Source organism: Quercus robur, chromosome 6 (genome assembly GCF_932294415.1).
Source record: "Quercus robur chromosome 6, dhQueRobu3.1, whole genome shotgun sequence".
Classification (NCBI taxonomy): domain Eukaryota; kingdom Viridiplantae; phylum Streptophyta; class Magnoliopsida; order Fagales; family Fagaceae; genus Quercus; species Quercus robur.
This window is the reverse complement of record NC_065539.1, coordinates 13,449,177-13,462,174: the sequence shown is the minus strand read 5'-3', so window position 1 is coordinate 13,462,174 and position 12,998 is coordinate 13,449,177. Positions and strand designations below refer to the sequence as shown.

At 29.3% G+C, this 12,998-nt stretch overlaps 1 protein-coding gene across 2 annotated transcripts; it reads right to left on the bottom strand.

Moving 5' to 3' along the window:
* Positions 1-3,279: 3,279 nt before the first annotated feature.
* Positions 3,280-5,532, bottom strand: LOC126732851 (E3 ubiquitin-protein ligase APD2-like). Of its 2 annotated transcripts, none has more exons than XM_050435892.1 (5): positions 5,196-5,532; positions 4,414-4,558; positions 4,217-4,286; positions 3,769-4,096; positions 3,280-3,683 (listed from the first exon to the last, which is right to left on the bottom strand). In XM_050435892.1, exons 2-5 carry the CDS (start codon positions 4,504-4,506, stop codon positions 3,605-3,607), a joined length of 570 nt encoding a protein of 189 aa, XP_050291849.1. In that variant the 5' UTR covers positions 4,507-4,558; positions 5,196-5,532; the 3' UTR covers positions 3,280-3,604. The 2 variants fall into 2 exon arrangements, with proteins under 2 accessions (XP_050291849.1, XP_050291850.1); XM_050435893.1 differs by having other exon boundaries at positions 4,423-4,558; positions 5,196-5,526.
* Positions 5,533-12,998: the final 7,466 nt, after the last annotated feature.

Here is a 12,998-nt window from a genome sequence, read left to right as displayed (position 1 = left end):
AGATACAAAACAATTTTTTTTAATACCTTACCATGCATTTATTTATCAAATAAAAGTTAAAATTCTTTTAAAATTGGAAATTATCTATGATTGTTTACGTACAAAAATAACTAAAATATTAAAATATTAAGTTAATTAAAAATTGTTGAGATTTGGGAGCAAAACAAAAAATGAGGAAAAATGCATAACTGATTATTATTGATCTAATAGAGGTTTATATACAAAGCATGAAAGAAAAGAGAAACAGAGCATAACTAACTTATGCTAACAGAAAATTAACTAATGCTTTGTTTGGATTGCATTGAAAACAGGGGACGTCTGCGTTTGGCGTTTTTTCCCTGGGTCCCATGCACTGTTCATTGGATCTGCAAGTATGAAATTCAGCAAATTTTGTTTTAAAACTGGGTCCCATGGCACTATTCATACATTTAAAAATTATTTTATTATAATATTTTCAACAATAAGTTTTCAGTTTTCAGTAATAAGCGGTATCTAAACAAATCATAACTTCACTAACCAACTAACTTAAAGTCACTTGTACATCACATGCTCATTGACATTCAAGTAAATGACTTGTAGTTTTCTGTTTAATACAAAAACTGCGTGTAGCATAGTGATTATTGCAGGCTTTCATCTTCAACACTTGCAGGTCTTCATCTTCAACAAAAATAATGACTCCAATCTGCCTATTGAAAATATTAATTTTTATAATTTCTCATTATAACATTAGCTAATTATGTTTACATGCGTTGGTCATTGATGTACATGTTATTATCTAGTAGTTGCTAAGCTCGCCACTGAATCTAACCAAGACAGTGAATTTGATCAAAATAATGTCTCCCGTATGATATAAACATAGATTGTTGAGAGATTAACATGGACTATGAGTAAAATTCACATACGTGCATGAGGCAAATCCGTAGAATATTAAGCTTGAGTTGGAAAAAAATATTCCCCATTTTATTTTCATCTACTTTGCCACAGAAGATGTTGCATGGGGTTTCACCAAAATAGGAGTTGACCTACAGTAGCTTATATGTTTATGTATAATTTATAAAAACTTTTTCTAAGTATAACCATAATTTAATTGACTTTCAGCGAAAATCAATTAGCAAAATTGCAAATAAGTTGGTACCAAACAGTCTTTTGTAGTGTAAGAAAGGAAAAGATTAATTACTTAATTCATTTGCCACAAAGTTTAAAGGCGTTTCCAAATTATATATTAAAGTCTAAAATATTCAATTCATTTTGAAAATTTTAAATTATCTTAATTAGTACTCTCAATGAATTAGTATGAACCAAACATAATAAAATTTCAAGTGAATTGCATTTAAATGTATTGGATACTAACATTAGTAAGGTACCACACAACATTTTGGTGCCAAGAAAAAATTTCCAAAAAAAATGATGATATCCTTATGATATTGTGTTTATTTGTTAAGATTTTTTGAGTTTTTTATTTTTTAATACAAAACATCATATGTGATTTATATTGAGGGATATTTTGGTCTTAAATAAGTTCTAAGAATACCTTTCGTAAAGTTTTTGTTATTTTATTTTATTTATTAAGAGGGACTTCTTAAGATTTTATATTGCAATAATTTTAAAAATTATTTTTTTAGGATTAAGATTAACACAATTGAAAATTAAGATAAAATTATAAGGGTTTTTTGAGTAATTATTCCCATAACAAGTCCTGCACTATGAAGTATGAACTTCTCAGTTAGGTATTTTTTTAAAAGAAAAAAAATCTTTTTTTTTTTTTTTTTGAGAAGGAAAATAATAAATCCCCTTTGTTTGCCTAATGATGTAGAATTTGATCATTCCTCCCTACCCTTTGTTTAGTGCATGTCCCCATCAGATTCATCAATCATCGATGTCATCAAGTCTCTGCGCTCCACATAGACGCGAAAATTAGGTACAGCTTAACCGCTTTACTTTACTACTTTTTTTTCTTTCTTTCTTTTTGCTTTACCGTACTGCTAAGTCAAGCTTCAACAGATTATAAAAGTGTCATACTAGGCCCATGGGCCACACTACTAATAATTTACAGTATAGTTATCATGCGGTTTTATATTCCGAAAAATTATATAATGTTTTAGGTGTATGTATCATTTCTCTTACAGTAGTTAAATTCTATTTTATAAGGTTTATGTTGAAATTAGTTTTATTTATTTATTTATTTAAATGTTACAAGAAAAAAAGAAATAGAAGAAGAAGAAGAAGAGGGGCATGAATTCTAATATACTAGGAGAAAATATATATATTTTTTTAAATATGAAAATTTAATATTTAGAGTAATTATTAATAAATATTTATTATGATTGTATTTGTATATGAAACTACTTATTCTAATATTTAAAGAAATTATGATCGGACAAGATTATAATAGAGGGTTAAAATATAAAATAGAATTTCAAGTCAATTTCCTTTTCCTTCTCAAAAAAAAAAAAAAAAAAAGAAGTCAATTTCCTTTAAATTTTTTTTTAAAAATAAATTAAAAATATAAATTAGAATAATAAGAATTTAATACCAATTAATTTATATATATATATATATATAAATAATGACGTGTAAAATTGTGAGTTCTAAAAAATCTATGCGTTAATTTTTATGAGGTCAACTAAAAACCAAACAACTTTGGTTTTATATATATAATATAAATTTGTAGATTTCAATTAGTTTAATTAGTAATTTTTTATTGTTGACTAAGGGATATGGATTTGAATCCAACTTTCACTAAAAATCAATCAATTTTTTTGGCTTATGGGTAAATATTATCATGAAACGAATGTAGGTTTAAATATATCGTATCTATATATATATATTTTTAAAATCTAACATATTTAAATGTGTAACTTTTTTATTTTGAGAAGAAATATGTGTGGCTTTTAATTTCACAATTATTTTTCTTAAATGAAAATTTGAGTAGAAGATGTCCAAAAATCAATCTCATCAATACAATGGTCCATTAAGGGCTCTAAATCATTTCGTGAACCGGGGCTTTTCTGTATTAAGAGTTTGAGTTGAGAATTTATATATACTAATCCCCAACCCATTTATATGAATTCGATTACCCTCTTCAGCATTTTGAGTTGAAGTGGAACGAGAGATCTGATTTTTTTTTTTTTTTGAGAAAGGAGAGATCTGAAAAATTGAATGAACATTTTGATTCATTCCATTATCTTTTCTGTCCTATTTCATTTGGATCAATTCTTGGCAACGCTTCTCACCATGTTTGGGAAAAAAGAAAAAAGAGTATAGGAATGCAGGTGAGTCTTGCCCCTAAAAAATTCTATCTATTTTTTTTATTTTTTATTTCACTGGTGCTGGAAGCCGAAAGTCGAATACATAACAGATTGGTCTTAATGGGCCCAATTAGAAAAAGAATTCTGAATTAAGCAAACCCTATATACTCTACCTCACTTTTTTCCTACTTTGCTATCAACTAGCCCAGTGACATTTTCAGCCCAAAACAAAAAACAAAAACTAGCCCAGTGACATTTTTCCAATCCTCTCCCAAAAATTACAAATATATTTGTTCACGCAAAATAAAGGAAAAAAAAAAAAATATATATATATATATATATATATATATATAGTCCTAAGAGGCAAAAAGTTTTCTTATTTTGCCAATGGATCTTCGGCATACTGGGCACGTCTTGTTTTCTTCATTAAAAATCCTGCAAAACAAAATGTATTTTCCGTAAGAGATTTATATATTGAATCATACAATAAGTCAATAACATAATCCACTGTAATCCATACCTTTGAGCACAGGCATAACAGGAAGCACAGTGACCACAAGGCACAAAGAAACAATTGCGTTGCTCATCATAGCATATTACACATACTTTTCCATCATACAAGTCCTCTGAGGAAGTACTAGTATTATTACTACTACCACTATTGCTACTACTACTACAACTAAAATTCCCTGATTCCAAATCGTCTCCACAAGTTCCATATGTGATTGGCATTGTCTTTGCTGACAACAATGGATTTGTTTCAGTTCCTACCTCTTCCCCTTCGATCCTCCGATCCTCCAAGTTTTCAAGATACCTCATAATCATAAATACAACAATCGCGAGCAATGCTGCAATATTGAACGATCATGAATTATTTAACATCAGCTTTTAATTTCTGTATGCAATTTCATTACCTTAATTTTCTTTTCAATTAGGAAGAAATTCGTTACGGGTTGGAGGTAACGCACCTAAAACTGCAGCATAAATAAACAATCGAGCCACAAAAGCAATCGCGAAGCACCATTTATCTATATCATCCTGTCATTGTCAAGGAAAAATATAGGTTATCTTCTAATTACTAGTCGGTAAAGGAATTCAATAAAAAAAAAGAAAAAAAAAAGAAAAAAGAAAAGAAAAGAAAGAGGGATAGGGATAGTGATAGTGCCATATATACTTCTTTGGACCCGGTTAAATTAAAGGATTGGGAGTTAGCCAAGTCGAGCTGTACTCGACTCAGTACGTGTATTGTGGAACACATGATTTTGGCTGTCTTTTCTGTGTCTTGTTTTGCTCGCAAATTCAAGTTATATCTGAAGAAAAAATGTAAAAATTAGCTATGATGCTGCAAGAATGAAACACTGAATAGTGATTAGAGCATGATTAATACAAAACAGTTTATAATAAATGAATGCTCTGATCATTTATGCATTTCCATGAAAAATACAATCCAGCACATCCTATTTTAACCATATACGAGATACTACTCATCACTTTTTATTTTTGAAAGTGGTTTACCTTATGGTTGTCTTGCAAAGGTGAAAGCATACATTTCAAATGCTAACAACATGGTATCTACTATCTACTATCTATATCACTCGTCCAAAAAGACGCCCCTTGTTTTGTTAATGTAAATCCGCATGCAGGGGGGTTAAGCAGAGCTACAAGCCTCAAATAATACAATGGAGTGTTTAGAACAGCACCAATGTTGACCATTGTGTATGCAAAGAATCTGAAACAACTGGTAAAGATCTACTTTATGAATTCAAAATGCTTTAAAATACAAATAGCAGCAGGCACCTAAATGTGCATATATACAGTTTTCAAGTCTATGTAACAGACAAATTAAGATCTACATTACAGCCCTTTTTTCCCATTTTCAATATATACTACCAGACTTAGCTAGACATTTGAATTGAGAAAAATATAGAGAGAGGACTCCTAAATTACCTCAAAAAGACCTTGAATCTTCAAGGTCAGCTCTGGTTTCTTCTGAGAGTCCGTGGAAAAAGCACCCATTTCACCAAGTGAACTTACAATGCTTGCATTATGGCTACACCTTTACAGGAAGACTTAAAATCAAGTGCAATAACCAAGAACAGGTGCTATGTTTAAAGATTGTGAAAATAAGGTGAATTTCAGTCTGGTCTATGAATGCTAGAAAAAATGAGAAATACAAGTGGCAAGTATGTATCTACAAAATTTGGTAGCAACTAACAAGTAACAACCTCGACCTCGACAAGCCTCACGTTCTTGCAGCAGCGTGATTGACTTGGACTTGGACTTGGGCATGGGACGGTTGGTCTAAGCGATACAATTTTGGAAAGGAACATTATGTTATGGTATGCTTGCTGAGGGACAAAAAGAAAACTGAAGTGGGTATAGAATGGTAGTTGTTACTTGTTCTTTCGGACTCAACCAACCTTCCTATTAAGTGTTTGGCGACTGGCGGCAAGTAACGACATTAACTACAATGGTTGGTTGGGCTTTTGGTACAAAGTGGAGCCCAACCCAAATTATTTTATATGATCCAACGTGAGGTTTAGAATCAAGAGAAGTCATTTTTTTATTGGAGAGAAAGAGAAGACATCTTTAAGTGATCATTTTTAACCATATTAAGATGCCAATTAACTCAACTGGTGAGTCTTTCTCAGCCACCCAAAAAAAAAAAAAAAATTTCGATAAAGTTTGGTTACAAAATTGATTGTAGTATGATGTTACAACTCCCATAAAAAAATTAACATGATTATATTTGAAAATCTAACCGTTGAATATAATATTCTTTATATGCTTAACATTTATGTTAAATTTCGTATTAATCAGATATTATTTACTATTCGATCCATAAACTTATTTTTTTATGCATAATTTTAAATTACAAAATTTTGAAATTTAAACATTTCATTGATGACATAGTTATTACTTTTTTTTTTATTTATCTTCAATATTTTACAAGTATGGAGGATATAAGAAGAAAATGTAATCTAATGGTGGATTTATCATAATTCATTTTCAATAAAAATATATTCAGTGGAATTGTAGCCTTAGATTACAATAAAGTTTGTTGAAATTTTTTTTTTTTGGCTTGAAATACAAATCTATAAGACTTTGAGAAAGATATAAGTAAGTGATTAATATTCTTATTGACTGCCTTCAATTATTATTGTAATTTTTTATAAGTACTAGTGTGGGTTGCACGGGTTGCCCCTTTAGTGAGAAAATTAATATAGATTTTTTTTGTTGAAGAAGTATGAAGTCATGTACTTAAATTTAAAATAGCTATTTGAATATCTATTTACTACTCATCATAAAATTTAAATACTATGTCATCATCTTTCCATAATATTTAAATTTTTGCAATAAATGATGATATATGTTACAATTTTTTTGAAGATCTTCATCAAATTAAATGCTTGCAATCATCTACAATGAAGATTTTGTTATTTATACTTCATTCTTTATCATCTTATTTTATAAGTTTAACTACGATGTTTAGTTTACTTATTTTTAATGAACACCCTTTTAACCAAGAAAAGAAATTAAAAAAAGAACAAAATAACAAAAAACATCTGTCATCAAAGTTACTATTAGATAAAATTATAAGTCTAGAAGCTTTAAACCTAATAAATTAGTATTCTCTAGATAACAAATAAAATACCATATATCATCATTCTAACTTTCCAAGCATGACTACTGGTCTATCACATAAAATTCAAAATACACGAAATTTTTTTTTGGGACATTAAAATTTAGTAGGAGTATTTTAGACATTGCACAATGAAATATTTTAGGAATTATAAGGAGGAAATTATTCAACTTTAGTTTGGGGGGAATGAAACTACCCCAAACATAAAGGAGGAAAGTGCTACTTTGTCAATTTGTGCATGTGTGTATGTGTGTAAAACAATGTGTTAAAAAAAATCAACCTAAAAAAACTATGTATAAAATAATGAATTTTGGTTCAACAAACTGACTAAACCAAAAAAGAAAAGAAGTTTAGGAACACAACAAAATGTCAAGATATTTTTACAATACCTTTATTTTTAGCTATGGTGGATCCTGGTCTGATATTTTATTATTTTATTTTAGAGTAATGTTACGTTCACAATATTTTCATAATAAATCCTAGGTGGTAAATTGTTACTGGTTTTAAACTGGGCTAACCATTTTTAACCGTGTATTTAAAAAAAAAAAAAAACAAATAAAAAGCCAATTGAAAATTATGCCTAAAACAATGAATTTTGGCTTAACAAATTTTACTAAACAAAAAAAGAAACCAAGGAACACAACAAAATGTCACACAAAAAAGAAGTTTAGGAACATAACAAAATGTCATAACATTTTTGCAATATTTTTTATTTCCAGCTGTGGTAGGCCCCAGTTTGATATTTTATTATTTTATTTTTTTACGTCCACAACATTTTTACAATAAATCTAGGTGAAAAATTATTACTGGTTATAAAATTATGCATTAAAAAAAAAAACGAGAAAATTGTGCGTAAAATCGTGAATTTTAGCTCACCCAATTTGACTATATATACTAAAAAAAAAGTCTAAGAAAACAACAAAATATCACAACTATGCGCGCCAAAAATGAGGTTATTGGGCTGAACCTCACTTGGGCTCACAATTTATTTATGAAGTGGGTTTAGGATTTCCTACTTTAGGTCGTTCTCAGCCCAGGGACCCAACTTAATTGCCTCTCTCTCTGAACTGTTTTACTCTTTCTATACTACTCCTGCACTGACTTCACGCTTTCCCTCTCTCTGTATTCTTTGTTGCCTTGCGCCCCTCTCAACAACCTTTTCTCCTCCTTAGCTTCTCTTATTTATAGTCTTATAATTAGTGGGGAGCTATGATTACTCTTGTGGTTAGTGGTACAAGAGGTCTAATTTTATTATTGCTAAGTGGATGTTTAGTTGGGAGTGGGGTGTGGTGAGAATGGCATTGGAACTAGCTCCCTACTTCAGGAGATCTTCCTGGCAGCGTTACTTCCCAAGGCAATGTCGAGCATCTATGAATCCACCTTCCTGAGAGATCTGCACTTCCCGGTCGGGTTAGAGTTGACCGGCAGGGAATTACATTTGCAGTTTGTGTCATAATGGTATCATTGTGGTCTTTGAGTTTTGGAAGGTTACCAAGACTTATCTGGACTAAGGCCGTGAGCCCAATGGGACACATATGCACATGCAAGGCCCTAAGGTCCAGGGTCCAGGGTCCAAGGTCCACGGCCTAACAAGGTTAAAGCCTTGTATATAGGGCTCCAATGCATTGGATCTTACGAACATAGGAGCCCTAGGGGGAGTTGTGCCCCATACAACAACATTTTCACAATACTTTCATTTTTAGGATCCGAATATATATATTTTTATTTTATTTGAGGGAAATGCTAAATCAATAACATTTTTATAACAAATTCTAAATGACAAGTTGTTATTGGTTTTAAACTGAGCCCACTACTGATATCACTTTTTTATTCATCACAAATACTTTGCCACATAAAATTTGTTTTGAAATTATTGTGAAAAAGTTGTAGATATAGCATTTCTTTTTATTTTATTTTATTTTGATTTATAAGGAACTGAGATCTTGGTGATTGTGAAAAAATTGTGACAAGAAAAAGGTGATATAATATTTTCATAATACATTTATTTTCAGTTGTGATTGGTCTTAGTCTCTTATTTTATTATTTTATCTTGGCCTTTAAAAAATTGACACCTCAATAATTGTGAAAATATTGTAAGAATTTGTCGTGTCAGTGTAACTGTGTATGCACGTATAAATATTTAAAAGAAAAGACAATAGAGAACAAGCAAAACCGGCGTACTGTGAAAAAAAAAGAAGAAGGAAGATGAACAGTGCAAATTGTCAATAATTGTGAAAATATTGTGAGAATTTATTAAGTCAGTGTAATTGTATATGCACATATAAATATTTAAAAGAAAAGACAAAAATAGCACAAACTAAACCGGCTTACTGTGAAAAAAGAAAAGAAAAAAGGCTAATAAACAGTGCGGGTTGAACAAACCAATTTGTGCATTGACGCTTTTTTATATATTGATTCATAATACATTTATTTCCAGTTGTGATTGGTCTCAGTCTCTTATTTTATTATTTTATCTTGACCTTTAAAAAATTGACACCTCAATAATTGTAAAAATATTGTAAGAATTTATTGTGTCAGTGTAATTGTGTATGTACGTATAAATATTTAAAAGAAAAGACAAAAGATAACAAGCAAAACCGGCGTACTGTGAAAAAAAAAACAAAAAAAAGGCCGATGAACAATGCAAATTGTCAATAATTGTGAAAATATTGTGAGAATTTATTAAGTCAGTGTAACTGTATATACACATATAAATATTTAAAAGAAAAGACAAGAATAGCACAAACTAAACCGGCTTACCATGAAAAAAGAAAGAAAAGAAAGGCTAATGAATAGTGCAGGTTGAACAAACCAAATGCATGGTAGCGAATTACTGTTTGCGCATTGGCACTTTTTATATATATTAGTTAGGGTGGCACATGCAGCCTACACGTGCTATCTCTTGAGTGATAAAATTAAGATAAAATTTCTATTTGAAGAAGTATGAAACTATGTACATAAAAAATGTATGTCATACAAAGTTAATCTCGTTCGTATAAGAATTTTTATCACATACAAAGTTATGGTAGTTATTTAACATATGAATATCTATTTTACTATTATAGTGTCCTAGTACTTATTTGCTAAAGGTAATATCCACTCACTAAAAACTTCTAAGAATGTTTACAAATATTATCATTTTCCAACAATAAGCAGCTAATTTTTGCTAAGACATCTCACAACATTTAAATTTTCATAATGAATGTTGTTATATGCTACAATTGAAACTCTTCATCAAATACCTTCAACCACACCTAATGAAAATTTTGTCGTTCATACTTTTTTCTTTATCGTTCTACATGAGTCTAGAAGCAATGCTTAGTTTACTTAGTTTTTAATGACACCCATTTTAGGTAAGAAAATATTTTTTTTTTAAAAAAAAAGGTAACAAAAGACATGTGTCGTCGAATTTTCCATTAGATAAACTATGAGTTACGAATATTTAAACCTAAAAAATCAATAATCTACGTAATAAATAAAACACTTTATACCACCATCTAAAACTCAAAGTACGTGAATAAAATTTTTGGGATGTTAAAATTTAATGGAGGTATTTTAGACATTATATAATATACTATTTTAAAAATCATAAATTTTCGTTAAGGTTTAACTAAGAGAATAATAATATGACATATTTGCTATTTTCAAAAATATTAAGAGAAAAATTGCTTGATTTTTAAATTTAAGGAGGAACTGTATACTATCCTAAACATAAAGGATGAAAAGTGTTTTTATTCTAAGTTTTTTTATTTTTTGTGTGTAAAATATGTGTTTTTACTTAAAATGATACGTAAAGATAAAAATACAATAAAAAAGTAAAAAAACTCAACCTAAGAAAACTGTATATGAAACAGTGAATTTTGGTTGAATAGAATGGTACAACATTTTAAATAAATACCTTTATAGTTTTGTTATATTTTATTTCACTTGTAATAATTTGATATTTTCACGAAGATGTCTTAAAAAATTGATACTTCAATAGTTGTGAATATATTATAACAACAAGAAGATGTCTTAATATTTTCACAAAAAAAATATTATGTCTACAACATTTTCACAATAAATTATAAATAGTTGGTTCTTACAAGTTGTTATTAGTGGGTAAAAAAGTAATTTCATTATTAAGTTTAAATTAGAACTAATAACAACTTACTATTTATGATTTATTATGAAAGTGTTGTGAAAAATGTTATGGATGTAGCATTTCTTTTTTCATAATACCTTTATTTTTAGTTGTGATTAGTTCTAGTATGATATTTTATTTTGATCTATAAGGAAGTAACACTTCAATAATTGTGAAAATATTGTGACAATTTGTTGTGTTAACTAATAGCTATATATATATATATATATATTTATATATAAAAAGAAAAGAGTTGAACAGGTGATATTACCAAAAAGAAAAAGAAGGCTAGTGAACCGTGCAAATTAAACAAACCAAAAAAGGAAAAAAAAAAATGTTGCTACTACTATAGCTTTACGCATTCACACTTTTGTTATGAAAGTGTTGTGAAAAATGTTGCGGATGTAACATTTCTTTTTTTATTTTTAGTTGTGGTTGATTCTAATACGATATTTTATTTTGACCTTTTAGGAATTAATACCTTAACAATTGTAAAAATATTGTGACAGTTTATTGTATTAACTAATAGCTCTATATAAAATAAAATATATATAAAAAGGAATTACCTGAAGAAAAAAAAAAGTAGCGAAACAGTTCAAAATGTTGAACAAACCAAATCACTGTAGCTTTTTACTGTACTTTTAGCACATTCGCGCTTTTTATATCATATACTATAGTGTAAGGATTAGATTTGGGTCCCTAACCCAAAAGATGTATGAACTTAGGCCCAAATAACCCAATACAATGAATTTGTAGAGAGTGGGTTGAAAAACCGGGTTTTAGTGAGTTAGACAACAAGTAAAGTGGATCCAAGTGACAAGAGAATGTAAGTAGACTGGTTTAATCTAAAGAAAATTGTCCTCGGCACAATCTGAGGAGATCGGTTCTTATATATTGATTTTCAAATTTGTTTACAAGTTCAGTTCTTGGTTGCTACAGTATTTTTCTCTCAACTTCTTGATCTCCTCTTTATGGAGGGTCTCTTACATTATATAGTTCTCTTTAGATGATCGTCTAAACCACTACTTCAGTGCTTGTCTCATCGGACACTCTTTCAGGCCCTCTGTGAGTTGGGGCAGCATTGTTTAGGGGTCTTCTCCACATGAATGCAGCCAAAAAGTTAGCAGTAGAGCATTTAATGCAGTGGTAGTAGCTTTCCCTTGAGATATTTCATGGCCTCCCTCTGTCCTATTCCTTCTGGATACTTATCCTTATCAGTGGAATCGTCCGGAACGTTGCTTCTAGTGTCAGACCACACCTTCTGATCTTGGCTTTGCTCAGCCAAGGAAGTATCAGCCTTCTCGAATGGTCATGATTAGACCGAACCTTTGTACTTATCAACACGGATTCTTAGGAAGGTGTTTACCCGTCCTCGAACTACTTAATGTCCTCAGATTGGGCCCCTGGCCCAATATATATATAGATATGCATTCCTAGGCCTATCACCCCTACATCATATCATATCATATTATATATAATAAAAGTTGGGCTTAAACGCCGTAGTTGCGTCACGTGACTTCACCAAATTGTAGAAATTTTATTAAATTTTTAGATTTTTAAAAAACTAAAAATGAATAGTATACTACCAGGACTCTAATTCATTCTTATCATTAAATAAAATTAGATTAAAATTATTTTTTTATTTGTTAGGATATATTTCTTAAATTAAGGGATAATATTTAACATAAAAAAAATTTAATTTAGATAATATTTATCATCTAATAAACATTATTATTTTTATTTGTTAGGACATATTTCTTAAATTAGGGGATAATATTTAACAAACAAAAATTTAATTTAGATAATATTTATCATCTAAATTTTCAAAATTTTAATATTATTCTATCAGAATATCAAACTACAAAACTTGATTATTAAGGGATAAGTACAATACAAATTCTTCAAGATCGATGTGGTTAATATAAATTTATTCCAAAAAACAATATATATCTCAAATAATTCGATAATCTCTATCTATTCCAAA

Coding starts and splice junctions, on each gene's coding strand:
- LOC126732851 (XM_050435892.1), bottom strand. CDS start 4,506: ATGTGTTCCACAATACACGTACTGAGTCGAGTACAGCTCGACTTGGCT. Junction 4,097..4,216: donor TATTTATGCTGCAGTTTTAG/GTGCGTTACCTC, acceptor TCAATATTGCAG/CATTGCTCGCGATTGTTGTA. Junction 3,684..3,768: donor TGTTATGCCTGTGCTCAAAG/GTATGGATTACA, acceptor TTTGTTTTGCAG/GATTTTTAATGAAGAAAACA.